A 24061-nucleotide genomic window follows, 5' to 3' on the forward strand; every position below is an offset into this window, starting at 1 on the left:
TTTTTTTGCAAAAAAAATAGAGTCTTATTTGTATGAAGTGACCTTTGATTTCTTTAAAAGAGGGACTGTTAAATTTTGACAGTTTAATTTTCTATGACTTTTTAAAATGGGATTTCCATCAAGTGTATTTTTCTTTACCACTACAAACTCTTATTCACGATGTTTTAACAAGAAAAAGAGCGATAGTCAATTTGGTTTCCAATAACACTGTCTTCTAGTTTTCATCCCTTAGGAACTGATTTAGCTGTGCCATAACAGAACATCCCAAATTTCTTGCTTTTATCTCTTCTGTAAGGTTTATTGAGAAGCAATCCTATTCCAGGCTCATCCTATGTATTTCACTTATCTTGGTTCAGTCTTAAAATTCGCTCAGTTTTGTCAATTTTGAGGACTATACTTGACTTGGCAATTGTCTCTTATGTTTGGTTTTATGAGAAGCAATACCATTTCAGGCACATCCCGTTTTCCCAGCATAGCCAAACCCTTACTTTGCTTTAGGTTATGTTAAGAGGAAGCTTAACAACACAGATAATTTCTGATTTTAACAATCAGATAATTTCTGATTTTTAGATATATGTTATCAAAACCAGTCCATTGGTGATTTTTTTTAGTGAAAAAATAGTTAAATGAAAAATATTAAAACCATCACTGACAAATTCAAACCAATGGCTACCAACAGGGCTATTAATAGCCAACAGATTCTTTTACTGCATTTTATTTTAGCTAAACTGAAGATGCATTAAAAAGTTCTTTAGAATTTGAAATGTGGCAGTGAAATTACTTGCCAATACAGCATGCAGCTTTATTCACAGAAAGGGGCAATTTGACTTATATTATCATCAACAACATTCTAATTTATTCTCTCCTAAATAAAAAAACCATTGTGTTTTGTACAGAAATAGAAAGGAAATCAGGATGACACAGCAAATTATACTGTCTCGTGTTTCTTCTGTCACCAATTTCTCTCTCTTACACCTTTTACTTCCCCATTTCTCTTTCATGTTGCCTTATCCTTGTACATTTGTGAAATATTTTGGCTACAATCAAAGTTTCATCATTTCAATGTTAGGTCTAAAGGATACTTTTAGTATGAAAAAGTTACTAAACACCAATTCCCATACCCTTTTCCTTCAAAAATGTCTTGCTTATTCTTTAAGGAAAAAAGCTATCACATAATTAGGTAATAGACCTTCAAGGACTTGGCTCATTGAAAGGTACCTGTCTAATTAAAACATTCCCTCTGGATCTCCAGCAGTGATTTATTGGTGCTCCAGTTCAAGTAATTGAGTTCCACTGTATGTAAATAAGTCTAAACTACAAATTAATCAAAGCTCTGGCTCTTGCATCTACAAGTAGGAATAAAATTAATTGTTTCTCAGTCTAAAGTACTGATACAAAAGCCACACCTGATAAAGGCCTATTTTGGGGGGTGCTTTTAAATCAACTAACACTAATATTGTAATACTAGGAATCTGAGATTTTCTGAGGCCATTGGCATGAGAATTAGTCATGAAACTTCCAGATTCAATAGCTCCAAGAATTAACTACACTGTGTTGTTGCCAGATGAAATCAGAACAGCATGAAATGCTCTTAGTCACAAGTAGCAGTACTCACATAATGTTTCATAATTTTTAACACTCTGCCGATACAGAGTTCAAACACAATCTAGCCAAAGATGATTATATTCAATAAGGAGTTACTATTTACTAATATTATGCAAAAATGTTAAATGTTTTGTACTGTGTTAATGGTTTATTATAGCACCTTACAATAAGGAATGTTACTGGAAGAGTCTTTTGGGAAATAAGGACACATGTTGGCGTGTTTTAAGAGATCATTTTATTGTGACTAAACATTAAAAACCTCAAACAAGCATATGAAACTTGTGAAAAGTTTTCTAGACTTTCACAGCAAATTGAAGTGGAACTGGAAAGCTACACATTTCTAAAGACCTTTCTCTAAGTCAGTGGTTCTCAAAGTGTGGTCTGTGGATCACATCTGCGACGGTCTTCCATGTGGGCTGTGGGTTTGGGGCTCAACCCCTGTCCTCCCCCCAGCAGGGAGCCTGTGCTGGTGCTCCAGCCCTGCGCCCCTCATGGGCAGAATCTGCCTTCCAGGGAAAGGAAGCGGCTCCACACGTTGCCGCTGCCCCTCCACCTGGCTGAGGAATAGCAGTGTAGGAAACAGCTTCCCTGTAGGCTTTCCCAGCTGCTCATGCTGGCTGGAATTACAGACAATGGCAACTGCAGAAAGCACAGAGCCAGGTAAGCCCCCCCATCCCTCTCATGCCTAGACCTTGTACCCCCCATCTTCTGACACCCCCCACACCCCTACATGCTCCCTCCCTTCCAGAGTCACCCATCCTCAGACTGCAGCTGCAAACTCCCTCTTGGCCAGCCCCCACCCTCCCAGCCAACTCCCTCCCCCCACACATACACACACACCCTCAGTCTGCTCCTGCACCCTAGTCCCTGGCCAGATCCCCATCCCCTCCTGCACCCATTTTGTCATCACAGATAGTTGGATGGTTGTCAGATGGTGGTCCACAGAAAGGTTTGTGTTGAGCAGGGTGGATCATGGGCCAAAAAGTTTGAGAACCACTGCTCCTATACTGCTAAGTAAGCTCAGGTTAGCAAGACTCAAGTCAAAGGAATTTATGTTTGAGAATCCAGAACTGCCAACTCAAGGTTAAGAACTTTTAACCCAGGCCAGAACCTGGGGCTCTCGTATGCACATTGTAGTACTCAGAGCCAAGTTTACCCAACCATATCCCAGAACTCCTAGTACCCTCTCAAAATCTGGCTCCTTAAGCTCTTCGTTCATGGTGTGGCATAAGAAAACTTGATTGTCCATGCTACACATTACAGGAAGTTTCAATAGCCTTCCGACAAATTCTGATGAGTCATCATTTGGTCTGCACACTTCCAGCAACAGGAGTCAGCAAAAACGAGGAACTTCTATTTGGACTTTTGATCCTATTTCAAGATGCAGGCACAGCTGCTGAGATGAGATGCTGGTGGTTCTTTTCTGACCCACTGAAGGCAACTGACAGAGCTAATGACAGACATGCAGGATCAAATCATCTGACATTGCTCATGATACTGTGTATAGACACTTTTGTCTGCTACGTATACCAGTGCTTCTGGAGCTGGGCCACAAGCACAGACTTGTGGGATTACAACAACCAGTACGTAGGACAACCAGCACTGAGTCCAGACCTTCTGCATGAATAAAGCTATATTTCTGAAGCTTTGGAAGCAGCCTCATCCAGTCCCTCCTGTGTAAGATCATATGCCTGAGGGTGGCAATGCAAGTCCAGAAGCAGATTGCTGTACCTGTTTAGAAGCTAGCTATTCCAGGCTTACTGATCTATTGTCATCCATTTAGCGCTGGAAAGTTGATGGTGGGAAAAGTATTGACAAATTCCTGAGGCAATCAAATTTGTGGTTTAACCAAACATGGGAGGCATTAAAGAACATTCTTTAAGTAATCACTGGCTTTGAGAGAATGGCGTGATACCAGTAAACCAAGTGCCAGCTCTGACCAAGGCAACAGATGTTAACTGACAAATTCATAGCTGGAAATCAAATCACTTTACCTTAGTTTGTTCACAATAACTATTTGTTTTATAAGAATAGATGGAGTGTTTCAACTATGAGATGCTTGTAGAATTAATGCATACAGCAAATTACATGTAATAGCTGTATTCCAGGTTACAATGTAAGATAGTTTTATAACTGTAAAAATGCCTGCTCTGAACTTGTTACCTGAAACAGGAAGAGTGGATCTCCCCACCCCATCAAGACTTGATGGGCCATCTACTACCAAGAGCTTTGTTGACTACCCCATCCACCCAGTACAATTTACATGCAAGAGCACTCATTCCACTGGTTTGTACTCCAGAGAAAGGCCATATAAAGGTGCTCACAAGAAATGGTTCTCTTTATACTCTGAACTCTCTCAGAGAGACATTAAACCTAAGCTGAAATTCCCTTATCAACCTGGGTCCATCCTGAAAGACATTTTGAACAGAAATTACTACATCTGTCACCTTTAGAAATCATAGACATAACTCACTTGTTTCTATGTTTGGTTGCTTTAATCTGTACATAACACACAGGCCATGATGCAGGAGCAGCAGGAGCCTGTATTCCTGCAGTCATTAGAAACAGTACTCAAACAATTCTCTACTGTGCTATTATCTTCCTCCTTTTATCACTGTTCCTCTTCCAGAAACTGTGAAGAGTGCCTGCTTCCAAGCTACTACCTTGTCTTCAAACTGCACTGCCAATCTGAGCCTTTCTGCTTGCCTCTCAAGCAGATCTTTTTTTCTTGCCACAAGCCTCTTTTTGCCTTTGGTACTTGACCTGTTCGTTGGTCCAGTCAGAACTTCAAATGGATCATGCATCCACTTGGGCTTATCTGCAAAGGCACAGTGTGCCAAGCTTTTAACAATGTGGCCATGCTAAGGAGGTACTGGAACATGTAGAGGTCAAGGGGCCTAGAATTCAATAAGAGGGTTACTGTCTTAAATATCACAATGCAGGAGCACATACCAAAGTCTTTGTGGAATTTCAAGGACAGAAATGCTACTTTTTTGAAACTCAATGTGAATATATTGGCAGAGAGCTTCTCCAGACCACACAAGTTTCTTGGACACAGCCAGGTTAAAAAATTGCAGTGAGAGAAGTGTATGGCACCAAAGAATTCAAATATATGGTAACTGACCAACATGTCCGTGAGTGGAGCAGATTGGTGAACTACCAAGGTGGACCTGAAAAATACTCCTTTTCTTAAAACATGACTACTCAGCTGGAGCTCTTGCTATGGGTTTGGGACAGAATTAATGGGGGGAAGTCAACAGGATGCTTCATTAGCCTCCACATGGCTTCAGACAGCCCCATGGCTTCCAATTCAATCTATATGAAAAGACACTGCTATTTCTGCTCTTTCATGCCAAATGTATGAACTGAATTTTATCTCCCCAGTCATATTTGGAATGAAAGGTTTAATCATTCATTGAATATGAGTAATACCCACAGTTGGAACCGAACCAGGGACCTCAAGAGCTTAGTGCATGAACCTGTACAGCTTGAGCTAAAAGCCAACTGTCTCAGCTAAAGCTGTAAAGCACACTAATTTTCTCTCTGTAAGTGGCCTAAGTGCTATTACATGGGACAGTACACAACACCGAGTAGGTTTGTGGGTTACATCTGGACTACATTTAAACCAAATAAACTGTATAGTGGGGAAGAGGTTCAAATGTAGTATATTTCCAGGCAGCTTGTTACCAATTCAACAGCACACATACAGGGAAAGTAATATTATTTTAGTAAGCTGGAATTTATTAGAAAAAAATGTGCTCCTTTCCACCAAAAATTCTCTTTTATATTCACTGTTTGTTTCCTGGTCTCTACTCTGAGTTCCCCATAGTGAGGAGCATGGCACTGTGATGCCAAGGGCACTGGAATGCCATTAATGAATATAAAATGCAGGACAATATAGCACTTTAAAGACTAACAAGATGGTTTATTAGATGATGAGCTTTCGTGGGCCAGACCCACTTCCTCAGATCAAATAGTGGAAGAAAGTAGTCACAACCATATATACCAAAGGATAGAATTTAAAAAAATGAACAAATATGAAAAGGACAAATCACATTGCAGAACAGAAGGGGGATGCGGGGGGGTGGGAAGGGGGAGGAAGGAAGGTAAGTGTCTGTGAATTGCTGATATTAAAGGTAGGGAGAGTGGGATGTTTGTGAGTTAATGGTATTACAGGTGATAATTGGGGAAACTGTCTTGGTAATGGGTGAGAAAGTTCAAAGACTTGTTAAGTCCCTGTTGGTAAGTGTCGAATTTTAACATGAATGACAGTTCAGAGGATTCCCTTTCAAGTGCAGATGTAAAAGGTCTTTGTAGCAGAATGCAGGTGGCTAAGTCATTTAGAGAGTGTCCTTTCTGGTTAAAGTGGCAAGAAACTGTTTTCTCTTTGTGATCTTGTCTGATATCTGTTTTGTGGGCATTAATCCTTTGGCGAAGTGTCTGAGATGTTTGTCCAATGTACATAGCAGACGGACACTTTCGGCACATGATAGCATAGATTATATTTCTGGATGCGCAGGAATATGTGTTCTTGATCTTATAGCTCACTTGGTTAGGTCCAATAATGGTATCAGCAGAATGAATATGTGGACAAAGCTGGCAACGGGGTTTGTTGCAAGGGAAGGTACCAGGGTTGGTATTAGTGTGGTATGTCCTGTGGTGGTTGGTAAGAATCATCTTGAGGTTAGGTGGTTGTCTATAGGAGACTATGGGTCTGTCTCCCAGAGCCTCTTTGAGTATGGTATCCTGTTCCAATATAGGCTGTAGTTTATTGATAATGTGTTGGACAGGTTTAAGTTGGGGGTTGTAGGTGATGACAAGTGGTGTTCTATTGTTGGTTTTCTTGGGTCTGTCTTGAAGTAGATGGTTTCTAGGTATTCGTCTGGCTCTTTCAATTTGCTTTTTTGTTTCTCTGGGTGGGTAGTTGAGATTTATAAATGCTTGGTAGAGATCCTGAAGCTTCTGGTCTCTGTCAGTGGGGTTAGAGCAGATGCGGTTGTATCGAAGGGCTTGGCTATAGACGATGGATCGTGTGGTGTGTTCTGGATGGGAGCTGGATGCATGTAGGTAACTGTATGAGTCAGTGGGTTTTCTGTAGAGAGTGGTGTCTAATTTTCCATTGTTGATTTGTACGGTGGTGTCCAGGAAGTGGATCTCTCGTGTAGAATGGTCCAGGCTGAGGTTGATGGTGGGGTGTAGGTTGTTGAAATCTCTGTGGAATATCTCCAGTGTTTCTTGGCCATGTGTCCAGATCATAAAGATGTCATCGATGTACCGTAGGTAGAGGAGGGGTGAAAGGGGACGGGAGTTGAGGAAACGTTGTTCTAGGTCAGCCATAAAGATGTTAGCATACTGTGGGGCCATGCGTGTACCCATGGCTGTGCCGCTGATCTGGAGGTATAAGTTGTTCTCAAACCGGAAATAATTGTGGGTGAGAACAAAGTTACATAGGTCTGCTATCAGGTTGGCAGTAGTGTCCTCTGGGATAGTGTTTCTAATTGCTTGTAATCCGTCTTCATGTGGGATGTTGGTATATAGAGCTTCTACATCCATGGTGGCAAGGATGGTATTATTGGGGAGGTTATCGATGTTTTGTAGTTTCCTTAGGAAGTCAGTAGTGTCTCGGTGAATAATGAATATACACTGCTATCCAGGGTTTCAACTTCTCCATTGGTTCTTACAATAGAAACTGTCCCCATTCTTATGTACACACACACACACACACACACACACACACACACACACACACACACACACACACACACACACACACACACACACACACACACACACACACACACACACACACACACACACACACACACACACACACACACACACACACACACACACCCCCCGAAACTTATCTGGCTCTAGGACAGCTTCTCCCTTTCTGTTTCAGCTACCAATTCTTCAGGGGTTTGTTCCAAGGAGGTAGCATTGAAAATATCTCCAATATGTGCTGCAGCTGCTTCTGCAACAAAGCTGCCTCCTCCTAGGACCAGTTTCATCAGTAGATTTACTTCACTTGCCTAATTCAACACAGCTGGTTCCTACTGAGTTACATGACAGCTTCAGGGGCCAGCAGGATGCTATCCCAAGTTACCAGGAGATCATATACAGCTGATGACTCATTGCAATTATCAGCACCTTGTCAGACTCAGCATAAAATGGACATGTTGGTGAGCAGCCAAAGGTGCAGTTGTGGTCCCTGGTTTTCTGGTACTCAGTCTTGAGCTGCTTAATCCATTCTCTGCATTTATCACTAGTCTACTAAATTTCCAGTGCCACCAACTTCTTGTCAGCATTCATAGCCATTGCTAGTGCTCTTACTAAAATCCAAATTTTCTGGCCTTGCAACAGAAATTAACTAAACGTTGGCTATGCTTGCATGCCCATAAAGCTGCACACTTTGTAAAAGACTTCTCGTTGGTAACCGCTGCAAACACTGAAGGTTTTTCTAGAGTACGTTTGCAGGTAAGCAATCAAAATAAATTGGGGAGATTAAACAGCAAGTTGCTGCAGTGCAACAAGTAGTATGGTTTCCATAGCCTGACTCATGATTATTGATATAGAGGGGACAAAGGAAGCTGGCCCAGGGAGGAAGGGGTGTTGCAAATAATTTACAAAACAATGGGAATTGAACTTTGGGCCTCACCTTGACTTGGGTTCAGACTAGGGATGTTAATGACTAGTTGATTCCCACCCTTTGCTGCCTCTATCAGATGGGGGGGAGGAAAAAGGGGGTACTTCCAAGCAGCACCTCAGTGTTTGAAAGGGACAACACTGCACGGCTGAGCCAGGAATCAGCTGTGTGGCACTGCTGCGGGTGGAGCCCAGATCAGCTGGGGACTCCCCAGCTGATCCTGGGCTCCAGTGCACCATTTCTGCAGAACCTGGGATCAGCTAGGGAGTCCCCAGCTGATGCCGGGTTCTGCTGAAATGCCGCAGGGAGCCCAGGAACAGCTAGGAAGTCCCCTGCTGACCCCGGCTCTGCGTGGCATTTCAAATGGGCAGTGCATCATGGAGCCTGGGGTCAGCGGGGGACCCCGTGCTCCATACTGCGCTGCTGTTTTGAAATGCACAAGATCCCCTGCTGGAGACTCTTGTACATTTCAAAGCTGGCACCTAGTGTGCAGCCCTGAGTCAGCTGGACTTCCTGCTGGCCCTAGGTTGCACACAGAGTTCTGCATTCCTCCTTTGAAATGTACAAGAGCCCCAGTGGGAGCTCTTGTACATTTCAAAGGAGGAATGTGGAAGTGCCTATCAACTAATCTACTAGTCCATGGTTCCGCGTGGCATTTTACCAGTCAACTAGTAAATTAACTGTTACTTAACGTCCTTAGTTTAGAACTAAGACAGAACTATGTCCATGCTCATGAGATCCCAGGGACAGAGCTCAGGAGATTTGTATGTAGACTGAAGGGGAAGGGCTAGGGCTTTAGCCTGAGTCTAAGCCCAGGCTTACACTACAGTGTGGACATATCCCACAATCACTCAACTCAAGGAAGCATTAAAGGATTTTCTTTTTTCTTTCTGTTTAAGCCTGTTATCTTTTACAAAAAATCCTCTTGGCAGCCTCTCACCCTTACTAATAGATACATGAAAGTTAATCATAAATTTTATCAATAGATATACACCAATGGTTGCTGTGCCAAAATACATAATAGACAATTATACTTCCACGCTCATAGGCAGAACACAGGCTGACAGTTATATGAAATTAAATAATGTGTCCTCTGTCAATTTTTCTTCTAAGAAGCCATATTCATAAATCCCTCCCAAGTGACTTAACCTCATTGCCTTTAACACAAGAAGCAAAAACAATCAGTCAGGAGGAGGTAGGTAAAAAAGGACCTAATTCAGGAATTTTAATCAAACTTTTTCCATAGCTACTGCAACTCTCAACATTAATAAAACCTATATATGATAAGGGGAAGTCCAAGAACTGGAACAGGATACAGTGAAACAAAAGAAAAGAGATATGTAAGCTAAATGAAAATTAAAGAATAAAAAATGGTTTAAACATATCCCTTCAATAATGGGAAGAAAAGGTTAGAATTAGAAATTGATAAGTAATATTACCACTGACCACATGAAGCAGAGATTGAAGTGCAGAGAAAAAGAATGATTGGAGTCATTTGGGAATGGAAGACGAGTAAGGAAAGAGAATGCAAGTGGGATGCCAACGAAAGAAAATAACCTCTTGCCAAAATGCAACTGCATATTTTTGGGACATGAAATCCAGGTAATTTTGTGATACAAGTTCTACACCTCTAGAGCAGTGGTTCTCAACTGTTCCAGACAACTGCATCCCTTGCAGGAGTCTGATTTCTCTTGGGTACCCCCAAGTTTCACCTCACTTAAAAACTATTTACTTATAGATTGAACGTCTCTAGCTTGACACCCTCAGGACCTGACCAGTGCTGAACTACAGAAAGGTAATGTTGCTAGACAATATTGACACCACTTTCGCTGCTTACTGGGCTCTTAGAAAAAAGTTTGGGGTAAATTATAGCTAAATAGCAGCACAGAACACCAAGAGCCAGGACTAGTGGCTGTAAAACTTTATGGGACTGCAGGAAACTTGGGCACACCATGATATCTAGTCAACTAAAATCATGCTGGACCACAGATGTTGCTGGACTAGAGTGTGCCGGAGTAGAAAGGTTCAACCTGTCCAAAATTCAAGCAAAAAAAAAAAAAAAAAAATCTAAAAAGTACCTCAGCATACTATTCCTGAAAAATTGCTTACTTTCTCATTTTTACCATATAACTATAAAATAAATCATATTAAATATAAATATTGTACTTACATTTCAGTGTATTGTAATAGAGCAGTGTAAACAATTCATTGTATGAAATTTCAGTTTGCACTGCTGCACTAGCACTTTTAAACTAGCCTGTTGTAAAACTCGACAAATACCTAAATGAGTTGATGTACCCCTGGTTGAGAGCCAATCCTCTAGAACAGAAGAAGATACGGACAGGGATTCAGCCTGCTGGTCCAGTTCCTTACTCCACTCTGACACAAGTGGGAGAAACCCTACTCAATTCTGATGTTTCAGTGGCAAGAAAAGCAGTTTTGAAACAGTAATTGTATTCCTTTGCTTATATAAAGCTAATGTACAGTTTACTGTTTACCATAGTATTTGTAAAAAGAGATTTATAGACTAAAAGATTGTCCAGAACCTGAACTGATGAACTATTCATAAATTAGTAAGCCATGTGCTTCATAACATATGAAATACATCCCATCATCTAGTCATTCACGCTATAACAAATTTTGTTGCTCAATTGAGCATATCATACATGTAGAAAATAGTTACTTATTAGATGCATGATACAGTTAGGAAAGTTTTCCACTGAGTTTGTTTAAAAAAAAAAAAGTAAAAGTATTTATAAAACCTATAAGTTTGCTGATTACTGTTACAGATATGAAAGATTTTTGATGTTAGTTTTCTAAAGTAATCTCAAAGGGAACGTCTAAACTACATCCCTCTTTCGAAAGAGGGATGTAAATTAGACCTATCAAAATTGCAAATGAAGCCGGGATTTTAATTTCTGTGCTTCATTTGCATAATTGCACCATGGCGTTTTTGAAAAACACTACTTCGAAAGTGAAACCGCCGTCTAGATGTGGTTCTTTCGAAAAGAAAAGCCTTTTTCGAAAGATCCTGTACACCTCAAAAACTGAGGTGTACAGGATCTTTCGAAAAAGGCTTTTCTTTTCGAAAGAACAGTGCCTAGACCGCAGTTTCACTTTCGAAATAACGTTTTTCAAAATAACGCCATGACGCGATTATGCAAATGAAACAGGAGAAATTCAAATCCCAGCTTCATTTGCAATTTCGATAGGTCTAATTTACATCCCTCTTTAGAAAGAGGGATGTAGTCTAGACATAGCCAAAGAGTATTATGTAAAGCAAATAAAGGGGAGAAAAAAATAACATCTTTTAAGTTAGTACTTAAGGATAAAAATGATTGAAATTGGACATCTAAATTCTTTTAAATACACATTTGGCTGGAAGTCTTAAAAATGTTAATGTAAGGAGGATTTAATATTTTCCAGCAATACTTCTGATGGAAGCTAAATGCTTTAACAAGTAATATATTCTGAATAGAATAAGAAAGTGAAATACCCTACCTGAAGAACTGGTTAGTAAGTACTCCTTATTTAAATACCACCTAAAACCATTTCTATAAGGAGATCTCCAAGAAAAAGATATCTGTCACCTATTTAGCTTATTAATAGTTTAGTCAAGACAACAGAGAAATTAAGTAAAATATTGAAAAATGGCACCACTGGAACTGAAGTTGGGAAATGCTGTGGGAGAAAAATCAGACTAAAATCATGCATGGAGGTCAGCAGTATGCAGGACAATAGCATGTTTAACAAGACAAGACAACAGCATAACAAGACAGACATGAGGCTATTGCCCTGACATAACTGTTACATACAAGTAAAGTTTTCTCCATTTATGTTTTTAAATTGTATGTTCTCTAGGGCAGTGACTATATCTTCATCTGTGTTTGAAATACATATTGCACACCACGAGCATTACTAATAATTATCTGCACCATAAGAAACCATTAAGTGGCAGAAATTAATCCCACCTCCAAAAGTGCTGCAAAGGCACAGTAGTAAGACTAGAAAAGACCACAGATTCATAAAATCATAGGACTGGAAGAGACCTCAGAAGGTCATCAAGTCCAGGCCCCTGCCCAAAGCAGGACCAACCCAAACTAAATCATCCCAGCCAGGGCTTTGTCAAACCGGGCCTTAAAAACCAAGGGTGGTGGATTCTACCACCACCCTAGGTAACTCTTCACCACCTTGCTAGTGAAATAGATTTTCATAATATCCAACCTAGACCTCACCCACTGCAACTTGAGACCATTGCTCCTTGTTCTGTCATCATTGACAACAGCCTCTTTCCATCCTCTTTGGATCCTCCCGTCAGGAATTTGAAGGCTACTATCAAATCCCCCCTCATTCTTCTCTTCTGAAGACTAAACAAGAGCAATCCCTCATCCTCTCCTTGTAGGTCACATGCTCCACCCCCCTATCATTTTTTGCCCTCTGTTGGATCCTCTAAAGCATTCACATCCTTTCTGTAGTGGGGGCCCCAGAACTGGATGCAATACTACAGATGTGGCCTCACCGGTGCTGAATAATGGGGAATAATCACTTATCTAGATCTGCTGGAAATGCTTCATCTGATATGCCATTAGTCTTCTTGGCTACAGGGGCACACTGTTGACTCATATCCAGCAACTCATGCATTGTAACCCTAAGGTCCTTTTCTGCCAAACTGCACCTTAGCCAGTCCCCAGCCTGTAACAATGCTTGGGATTCTTCCATCCCAAGTGCAGGACTCTGCACTTGTCCTTGTTGAACCTCAGATTTCTTTTGTCCCGATCCTCCAATTTTTCTAGGTCACTATGGATCCTTATTCCTACCCTCCAATGTATTTACCTCTCCCACTAGCTAAGTGTCATTCGCAAACTTGCTGAGGGTGCAATCCATCCCCTCATCCAGATCATTAAGAAAGATGTTGAATAAAACCAGCCCCAGAACCGATTCTCGGGGGATTCCACTTGAAACCTACCGCCAAACTGATATTGAGCCACAGATACTACCATTGAGTCAGACAATATAGCCAGCTTTCTATCTACCTTACCTCATTTATCCAATCCATGCTTCCTTAACTTGCTGGACATTATTATTGAATTACTGAATTAAATGCAACACCTTTTTCAAGACTGTATTTCTCACTAAATCTCTTAAATCTCATAATCTGCTCCAAAGAGGCCCGCTGACCAGGAAAGGAGAGGGAGCAACTGCCCAGGGCCCCACACATCTGTCCCAGAAACTTGGCAATTCTATCGGCTCCCCCTGCTCCCAAATATAATTACCACTTCTCAGAAGAGCTCCTATGCTGAGACCACTGAAGGGTGGGTGGTGAGGAAAAGGGGACAGGAGAGAAGTAGAGCAGTCTGAGGGGGGAAAAAAAAGTCTTAAAATTATTGTCCATTTCCACCTCATCTTGCAATAACGTGAGCAATATTTTCCACTTCAATTTCCATGAAGATATTTGTTTCAACTATCACATTCCTCAAAGATATCCTTTCCAGATTAAAATGAGATCCTGAATAGGTTAAATTTACATTTTCCATTCCTGATGAAATTTCCTTGCTACTTATGTGGTTTCCTCTGCTTTTTAGTACCCTCAAATAGACACAAGAATTGCCAGAAATATTCTAGTTCTGAAGCAGTTATTTATCAACATTCAGTCCAAGTAGATCACCACATCTCTAGTTAAATTAAATCAATATTTGAGATCAGATCTTAAATCTAACAGTACTGCTATGCGTTCTCATATGTATTTTAAATGTTCTCTCCATTCATTCTGACTCACTAGATTTTAGATAGCTTTTATCTCCAATTTGTATTTAGGATTTTTTCCTTCAACGCAGGACTTGTTTTAAATCCCATTTTAATGCATACAACTCACAGTTTAATCTCTTCCTGCCACTTAGGGTGTGTCTACACAGCATCTTTAGCTCGAAATAGCTTATTTCATAATTTGGTGCTGTCTATACAGTGCCAAATTTCAAAATAACTTGCTATTCCAAAATGCCCAGGACATCAGAATAAGCCACCCATTATTCTGAAATTTATTTCGAAATAACGGGCTGCTTCAATAGACACTGAATGGTATCCCAAAATAGCTCCGCACTGTAGACATATCCTTAGTGAGGATCCATCATCCTGTATGTTTTATGTTCCTCAAACTCAGGCTGGCAAGTATGATTAATGGTGATCGTCGGCCTTCTACTATATCACTAATGCACTGAACAGTAGGGATGTAAGCAAGTAGTCGAGTACCCGACTACTTGCTTTCCTCTGTCCCCTTGCTACCTCTGTATCAGAGACAGCAAGTGGGTGTGGAACAGGAGCCGGGTGCCCGGGGGAGCTGGCTTAAAAGCCAGTTCCCCCCAGCACCAGCTCTGCAGTCCCGCCCCACTCCCCCCTCCCCCACTGCTGCCTCTATCACAGGCAGTGGAGGGAGCGGCCACAAAGAACCCCCTGTCCATGAGGGTGTGTACGCGTATGCGCGTGTGTGTGCGCGCGTGTGTTCGTTCGGGCCGTGGTTGCTGCCGGAGCAGCCTCTGCCTGTGGCCAGCTCAGGCCACCACAAAGAGGGGCTGGGTGGACTCAGCATAAGCTGGGACCAAGGAGTCTCGGATTGAGCCAGACTGGGACTGCTACGGCTCTGCCTTTTAAATGTAGTATGCTATCCCCACCGCGGGCAGCTCTTACTACATTTAAAAGGCAGAGCTGCAGCAGTCTGGGGCTACGTCTAGACTACATGCCTCTGTCGCCAGAGGCATGTAGATTAGGCTACCAGGCATAGGAAAATGAAGCGGCGATTTAAATAATCGCCGCTTAATTTAAATTTACATGGCTGTCGCGCTGAGCCAATCAGCTGTTTGTCGGCTCAGCGCGATAGTCTGGACGTGCGGGTGCCGACATCAAAGGTATTTGTCGACCACCCAGGTATGATTCCTGGGATGAGGTATACCTGGGTGGTCGACAAATGCCTTTGATGTCGACACCCGCGCGTCCAGACTACCGCGCTGAGCCGACAAACAGCTGATTGGCTCAGCGCGGCAGCCATGTAAATTTAAATGAAGCGGAGATTATTTAAATCGCCACTTCATTTTCCTATGCCTGGTAGCCTAATCTACATGCCTCTGGCGACAGAGGCATGTAGTCTAGACGTAGCCTAAGACTCAGCGCCAGCTGGGATTGCTCGGTCCCAGCTCATGCTGGATCCCAGACCTACGTTGCTATGGCTCTACCTTTTAAACATATTAAGCTATCCCTACTGGACATGTGCAGAGCACCTCCCATTCTTGATTAAGTGTGCAGTCGATACAAATTGAATTGACTACACCATGAGCCAAACACACATTCCTTAAACCTTATTAAACAGCATAGGCCCAAATATTGACTTGACCCTGTGATACTCCATTTGGAAAAGATTAATTTTTAATGGAAAAACTTTAACATCTGTCATATAATTTTTAATGTGTGATATGGTATTTAACACAAAACATTATCCTGTACTGTATAAAATATTTTATAATGGTGAAATATGTATTTTATCCACTAAAACAATGGTTTCAAAAATTCTACCAGTATTACTTTATAAACCAGTTAGTTGATTGAATAGCTTAATTTCCCCACAAGCACAATCACTAACTCCATTATATGTCTAAATATTTTGCAAAGAAAATATTCATTGAGTGTTTATTTCCTTCATCTTCCTTTATGCCATTATAATAAAAGTACACATTTGCTTTGTTAGTAATCTGGTACCTCTTTTTTTCCCTCTTTTTCCAAACAAGAAACTGCATATGTCACCAAAATGTCTATGACCTTAAGAAAAAAAAACCTCAGAACCCTTCAAACTTAAACTAGTTTGATAAGAGAAACAAGTATAAGACAGATAAAAAGCAAAACAAGGGGTTTAAAGCAACTGAATTTGTGAAAAATTTTGAGATGGAGAGTAATTATATGGTTTTATTATTGTATTATTGAAAATAAGGGAAGAGAAAATGCTAGAGAAAGATACTCAATATCTTACGTAAGGGACATGGCGAATAGGTGTAACACAAATTGACTGTTTCAGCTGCTCCCACACTCTCCCATCTCATCAAAAAAAAGACAGCAGTATTTCTCATGTATGTGTGATTCTTACCTCCCCCCAAAATCCGATTTTATCTTTTTTAAAAAGTTGCAAAAATATTCAGAGTAATTCCATGTCTTATATTTTCCTCTCGCTTTCTTTTTTCCAAAGACTGAGGTGGACAAAATCTGACCCACAGTCCAGATGTGGCCTGCGCCAAGCATTTCTCACGCCCACCTGGCTAATTAGCAGTGTGTGCATACTTACAGCAGGCAGCTTGAGTTCAGTTACCCCTCCCCTCACCTTGCTCCATCCTGCAGCGGAGCTGCTCCTAGAATTCTCCTGCTAGCTGTGCAGGTGGGGGGGGGAGTACTGAAGTCAGAGTGTCCCCCTCTGTAGAGCAGGGGTTGGGGAGAGGGAGACGCACGCCAAGCTGCTCCAGTCTGAAGCATGTATGGTAAGCAGTGTCTCACGTAAGACGAGCACTTGAGTGGCCACTCAGGAGAGATTCCAGGGCCACTTGGCTGATGAGCAGAGCGCCCACAGCTGGCGGCAGCAGCTCTTTCTCCTGGTGGTGCACATCCACACCTAACCTCAGTGCACAGAACAAAATGTATTCTGCACAGGAATGGAAAAAAATTAGAGGAAACATTAATGGTAAGTGATTCAGAGTGCTTGTCTTAAGAGGCAGTGCATAGTTTCAAAAATGTCAGTGCTCACTCCCACACACATACACTACCCCCCCTTACTCCATCTCTGCAGACCTGGAGGGGGGTAAGGAGACAACAAAGCAGGACAGTTTTCCTTTTATTAAAGAGACAGAGCTTGATTTGGGAATTATGTCAAGTCATACTTGTTAACACTTTTACTACATCAATTTGCTCACACAAAATAAGCTATTAGCAATATCAAATGAGACAGGATTGGACAATAAATTAAAAAAAATGTCTAACTCTCATTAAGTTCAAAACTGAGAAGGTGAATAGTACCTGCGAGTCCGTGGAGGCTTTGGTGGAGGAGAGTCCAGTTTCTCAAGATTTATAGAACTGACAGTTTTTTCTGCACTAGTTTCATTCTGCCAAAAAAATAAATTCAACTACATTTTATTCAAAGTTGAAAGAATCAAAACCAGAACTTAATACATATATGTCTATCTGTTCCTGAAACAAACTGAGGCTTTAAAAAAAACAAACTTTAAAAAAATCATGGGATGACAACAGCAAATTACTGCCAGTTTACACTTCAGCTTCCAATTTAAGCATAGATTACATACTAGGGATATTGAGTGTAAACGATTAACAGTTAAACCAATAAGTAGATGCTTATTGGTTAACTGTGTTGGTTACACCCAGTGAAGCCACCTCCTCGGGAGCTGGACAGGCAAGGGCTATCCAGCTCTGCTCCCGGGGAGGTGCTGCTGCAGGCTCTGCAGTATAAAGCTTAGCTGAGCTTTATATTGCTGAGCCTACAGCATGTGTAACCATGTAACCACTGAGATTTTCAGCAGCTACATGATTACCCTACTACATGAATTTTAACATCCATAATACATATATTTTATTTATGAAGCACACCTCTCCCCCAAAAAAGCACTCCAAGGGAATTAAGACAAGTATCTTAAAAGGACACTAATTTACAATCCACTTCAGAACATTTTTTACTATTATTCAGGATTGCATATACCCAATCTCAAAAAAATATCTTTTACTTTATTTATAAAGTGAGCCATATGAAAAAATACTTCATGTATTTGACAGCAATGAGTGTGTAGTGAGTCTGTTTCGCTTATATAATCAATTTTCCATTTGGGAGAAGGGATCTTTTTCAAACCACAAAACGAAAACACAAATTGTAAGAGGGATTCAATAGGAGGGAGTAGTATACAAGATAATGCAGTTGCCCCTGAAATGACTAATTTTCAAGTTGACAGTATCCCTTTGTATTTAAACAAAGTTTAAGAAATATTTCCTTCCTTACATAGCAAGCTATTGCTGAAGGAAAACATTTTACTTTTTTGTAAATAAATTTATTATTCAAGTTAACTAACTAGAATTGCACCAGGTACACACACAAAACTAGTACTAGTTTTCATGTACAGAGTTGCATTTAACTATGTGTATCACAATTATGAATACAAGTTTAGAAATTAGCATTACTAAAAATAGGATACACAATATTTTTGAAAAGTGGTCTTCTGGGAGCGAACTTGTGAAAGTTTTCTTTTAAAAGAGACATTATCAGCATCTCAGAAACATCATTTATACCCAGAAATATGACATTAATTTCAAATGATAAGCCTATCACTCCTAACTCAGTCAGATGTGGTCCAGAGCATATATGACCTACTATGGGTCTTCTGATGGCATTTGGCCTATTTAAACAAGTAGCTAACAGTCTCTTACAATGTGGTTGGCTGCCAGCTAGAATACCACATTTTCTAAACGGTACCTTTGGTACCAATTCCAGAAGACAGCAGAAGGATTGACATCTGACTGAGCCCCTACCTCCACCCATGGCAAGAGACTGAGCCATCCTGGTGAGTCTGTTGGGAAGCTTACATTTCCATATTAAAGAAAATCTAAATTACAGCTAGTTCTACTACTTCATCCACCAAAGAGAAGGACAGATGGAGGTATTAAGAGAAAACTCATAGCCTTCTTAATCAGATTATTCGCTTCAACAAACCATTTGCCTTCTTTCCTACACAGACATTATTGCACTTCACAGCAGTAAACAAGTTTAAAGGAGCAAGGAATCTGTTTCAAAATAAGAACAAAATATTAGCCCACCATTCTCTAATTTAGCTATTGACTTACATAAACTGTTTATGAAATAATATGCTGGTTATTGACTAAAACAGTGATCTGGCCAATGGTAATGCATGGCTATCCTGAAGGTACTCCTCATTTTCCTTACTGTGGTAGGGCTCTTCCCTTTTAGAAGATAATTATCTGCATAGCAGTTGTAAAACACCAGAAGGCTTTCACATGAGATGTGTGCATGCCCTATTTTGGCTCAAGGAACAGTCTAAATCAGAATTCTGAAGGGAATGCAAAATCAACTTTCCTGACCAAAGAGATTTGCTACAGCAACAACTACTCATATTAAATCTAAATGGGAAGTAGGCTGTACCCTCGAAAGCTCATGATACCATCTAAATGTTTTGTTAGTCTCTAAAGCGCTGCTAGACTATTCGTTGTTTTTTTAAGTTTTTCCATTATGTAATAGGTACCTTCTTTAGCTATATACCTAAGAGAAGTCAGCAAGGATGAAGATTTGAGATGGACAGTGAAGATGTGTTATATGATCTTCTTTGCTCTCACCTAAGTAGATTGTATCCAAGTACTCATGATATATTCTAATTACCTACAAAACACTTCTTTAAAATAAATGTTAAGGTTGCAAAAATCAAGCACAAAAAAGATTAGGAAATGAAAGAATGAAGGTGGTCAGTACAAATTTAATACAGACCTTTTCTATAGATGCAGGATATGTCTAGTTACATGATGACATACTATTTCTACAGGACCTCTCCCTTATTTTGTAAGATCTCTTTGTAGTTCAGCTGTAACATGCACTTGCAGCGTGGTTCCCTGCCCCTTCCCAGTGTTTGTAACTAGGCTTATGAATGTGGTTGTGTCTTTGAGCTAACAAACTTAAGTCTTTTAGCTCAAACAGCAGAATTTAAAGACTTTAGAGAAAGGATTCCCAGAAGCATCGCATTTAAAGATTCCTGACCAGGAATGCAAAACACAAGCTTCTTTTAAAACTCGTAGTTCAAATCTATAGTTTGATTCAGAAGTTGCATGTGTTTATTAAAGATTAGTGAGTCTAATAAGTCTTTCCCAGGAGTCATTCTTTCATGCAATCTCTTGTAAGTAATAGACAGTCCTATTGTCATCATAAAGGCAGAACATCCTCCAAGTTTGAATTCTTTTAAGCAGCAGTTTAGCTTTTAAACCAGAAGGTGAAAAACAAAAATATACCAACATAACCAATAAGGTAAAGCCTATGAAGAGCAATATGCTTTACACAATGCCTCAAATGTCAAGAAATTATAACTGCCCCAACGATGGAAGAAAATTCCAGGAGGCAAGACCTCCCACTGAAGAATTCCCAAACTCTAAAAAAGGTTCCGTATGCAGGAGTCTAAACCACACAGTTTAAGTTTCTGTATTACTTTGAAAATATAATTGTATTATGGTATCCATAATTGAATTATTCTGTCATTTTTACAGGAAGACATGCAGGAGAAACCCAAAAAGGAAATGGTAGGGTCATTGTATGACAGAGAAAGTAATGTACTTAGTAGAACAAGACCTTGCATTAGTGACTAACATTGGTAAAACATGTATTAAGCCCCATGAACTTATTTTTCCAAGACTAGCATCAAAATTCAGCCACCAATTTTCTCAGAAATATACTTTATTGCATACAGCTGTATGCAATAATTTTCTCTCTCTCTTAAACACAAACAGGAAGATATATACCACCTCAAACTGCTTCCCCATTGGTAGCCCATCCCTGACAGCAATGACTCACTCTCAGATCATGGAGATATTTTTATAAATCACAGGCTCTTTGGGATGCATCAGGCTGCATCAAATAGCAATCTGTTTAAATTCCCTATGGGTGGATCTCCTTAGTCTTCCCTAAAAAAGTAAGTCATTCACCCTGCAGCACAATTAGATGACATCTCACTGGTTGGTGACTATTTGCCTGCTGTGCCACTTGCAGATGCTGAAGGGAAAAGGGATAAAGAGCTTTGGGCTCAAGTAATTTAAGACTCTGAACATTATTTAATCAGCTGTAGTTCAATTTTCTAGGGAGAGATTTGCTCATATCTCTTGCCTGGAGTCCCTGTATAGAGGCGAAGAGTAGAATATACAAGCTTGCCTTTTCTCAACTTGGAGTTAGTCCCTTCACAACAGGGTTGGATTCACTTTAATGGAGCAATATGTAGGGATTTGTAATAGTACAGTAGTACAACCTTACCTTATCTGTTCAACAGATTAACAGAGATTTTGTTACTCTGCTATTAAATCAGCACTACATTTCTTTAACATAATACAATCTTTTAAAAGTACTATTAAAATTAAGTTTTAATTGTGAGGGCCTCAGATATTTCAAAATGAGTTTTTGCTTACTTTGCCTATCCTGAATTAGACAGTTTCTATTGCAGCAACACCCTAACTCCACAATCCCATTGTAATAAGTTCTGTTCAAACACATAGTCCCTTGACTCCAAAACTGGATATTACTCCTGGTTTTAGGGTCCTCTCTACTCCTAGTAGCATTTCTTTATACATTATATATGATATATATGGAGATACACCTGTCTCACAGAACTGGAAGGGACCTTGAGAGGTCATCAAGTCCAGTCCCCTGCCCTCATAGCAAGACCAAGTACCATCCCTAACACAACACCCAATACCCATGCCTTTAAAAAGTTTTAAATCTTCGCATCTGAATTACAGGCAGTCCCCGACTTACGCGGATCCGACTTATGAAGCGGCAGCCGCGGCGGGTCCCGCGCCTCTGAGGCTTTGCCAGAGCAAAGCCTCAGACGCGCGGGGAACCGCTGCCGCTACGGCTCTGCTCCCCGTGTCCCTGGTCTGCTGGGGGGGGGGCGTAGCTAGTGTGCCCCCCCCCAGCAGACCAGGCTTTTGTTTTGGACCCTGGGGCAGAGCAGCTGGGGCGCTGCCGATTGGTCCTGCAGCGCCGCTCTGGGCACTACTGGACCAACCCGGCAGCACCCCAGCTGCTCTGCCCCAGGTCCTGATTCAGCCGCTGCTGGTCAGTTTCAGCAGCGGCTGAATCAGGACGCCTGGGGCAGAGCAGATGGGGTGCTGCTGGGTTGGTCCAGTAGCACCGAGGAACGGCGCTACTGGAGCAACCCAGCAGCACCCCAGCTGCTCTGCCCCAGGCGTCCCCAAGTCAGCTTCTGCTGAAACTGACCAGCGCTGACTACAGGAAGCCCGAGGCAGAGTTGCTCTGCCCCGGGCTTCCTGGAATCAGCTGCTGATCAGTTTCAGCAGCAGCTGACTTGGGGACGCCTGGGGTTCTTAAGTTGATTCTGTATGTAAGTCAGAACTGGCGGTCAGTTTCAGCAGCCGCTGAATCTGGACGCCAGTTCCAACTTACATACAGATTCAACTTAAGAACAAACCTACAGTCCCTATCTTGTACGTAACCCGGGGACTGCCTGTACTTTTAGAACTCCGTATCTACCTGATTTCAGTCTCTCCTTCAGAGTTTTCTTACCAATGTTCAGTTAGGGATGCTAAAAAGCTGCTTTTTTGGGGGGAGGGTAAACATAACCACAGAAAATTTGAGCAGTTACATGTTTACATGCAGGGATGGGAGGCAGCGCTATGGGAGCCGGTGTGTGTGGGGGGAGCCGGATTTCAGTAGGTTTTCCCCTGAAGAGCACTGGCTCCCAGGGAGCTGCCAACCCCTCCACACTGCTGCCCCCACCTGTATCGGAGGCAGCAGCGCTCCCGGGGTGGGGGGTTGGGGAGGGAGCCAGTGCTCAGGGGGTGACAGCTTTTAAGTAGGTTCCCCAAGAGCACTGGCTCTCAGGGAGTCCCTGCCCCTCCACTCTGCTGTCCCCCCACCATGAGCACTGGCTCCCGCTCCTCCCTCTCCCCTCCCACCCCAGCTGCTGCCTCTGCTACAAGCAGGGGGATCTAGCAATGAAGAGGGGCAGGCAGCTTTCAGAGCTACAGAGGCAGCAACGCAGGTGGATAGGTGGTCTTGCATGTAATCATGACAGTTAACCATGTACACTGTCATATCCCTATTTTCAGTGTTCAAAGATATTTCTGTTATCATTTCTGACCTATATATTCACACACACATATTGTGATGCTATATGGAATATATGAAAAACTTCATAATATTGTTGATACCGCTATTGTAAAATCGCAAGAAATCTGTCCAGATATTCCATGTGAGGTATCTGCAAAAAGGTTATAATTTGTCTCGTTCTTGTTGATATGTTTGTATCACCTTTATATGACAAGTTATAGGTACGTATGGTGTATCTATTTCAATACTTGTTCTGTTTGTCTGGGTGACACCCCCAGACAGATTGGCATCAGCACTACCTAGCTCACGGGTGGCCAAATTCTAGCCTGGAAGGCCTCCACCTCCATGTTTATCTATGCCTCTGCAGGTATCGCAGGTTTGCAGCTCATTGGCTGTGAATTGCCATTCAGGGCCAATGCAAATATTGGGAAGCAGCATCCTGGTCCACAACACTTCCCGCTGCTCACATTGGCCAGAAAAAGCAATTCATAGCCAACTGGAGCTGCAATCCTCCAATACTTGTGGAGGTGAAGATAGTAGTGGTGGCCGGCCAGGGACTAATCCTGTGGGCTGCCGGTTTTTTATTGCCCACCCCTGACCTAGTCTGTCTGATGACCCATCAAGGATCATCAGCTGTATAAATAAGCCCTTACCAAACTCACAACTGTAAAAAATGCATCATGAAACTTAGTCTTGTATGCTTTTGTATAAAGACCAGTGTTTTTCAAACTGGGCTTCCTGACCCAAGTCATATTGCCACCCTTCCTTCTGTGCTGCCTTCAGAGCTTCACTGCCAGAAAACAATGCCTAGCTCTTAAGGCAGCAGTGCATATGGATGGCAATACCATACTACCCTTCCTTCTGTGTTGCTACCCTGAAAGCTGGCTGCTGGAATGTGATGGCTGCTGACTGAGAGGGCCCAGCTCTACAGGCTGCAACTCAAATAA

At 41.5% G+C, this 24061-nt stretch overlaps 1 protein-coding gene across 3 annotated transcripts in view; it reads right to left on the reverse strand.

Moving 5' to 3' along the window:
• Nucleotides 1-24061, reverse strand: part of PTPN12 (protein tyrosine phosphatase non-receptor type 12) — a 153689-nt gene that overhangs the window by 44289 nt on the left and 85339 nt on the right. For all 3 annotated transcript variants that reach the window (XR_012903327.1, XM_075926702.1, XM_075926692.1), the window contains exon 12: nt 17294-17379. Coding sequence is in view for 2 of the 3 variants with exons in the window: in XM_075926702.1 (XP_075782817.1) it covers nt 17294-17379 (86 nt within the window). In the remaining variant the exon portion in view is untranslated. The remainder of the gene's footprint in view (nt 1-17293; nt 17380-24061) is intronic.

This window comes from Pelodiscus sinensis, chromosome 1, assembly GCF_049634645.1.
Source record: "Pelodiscus sinensis isolate JC-2024 chromosome 1, ASM4963464v1, whole genome shotgun sequence".
Lineage (NCBI taxonomy): Eukaryota > Metazoa > Chordata > Testudines > Trionychidae > Pelodiscus > Pelodiscus sinensis.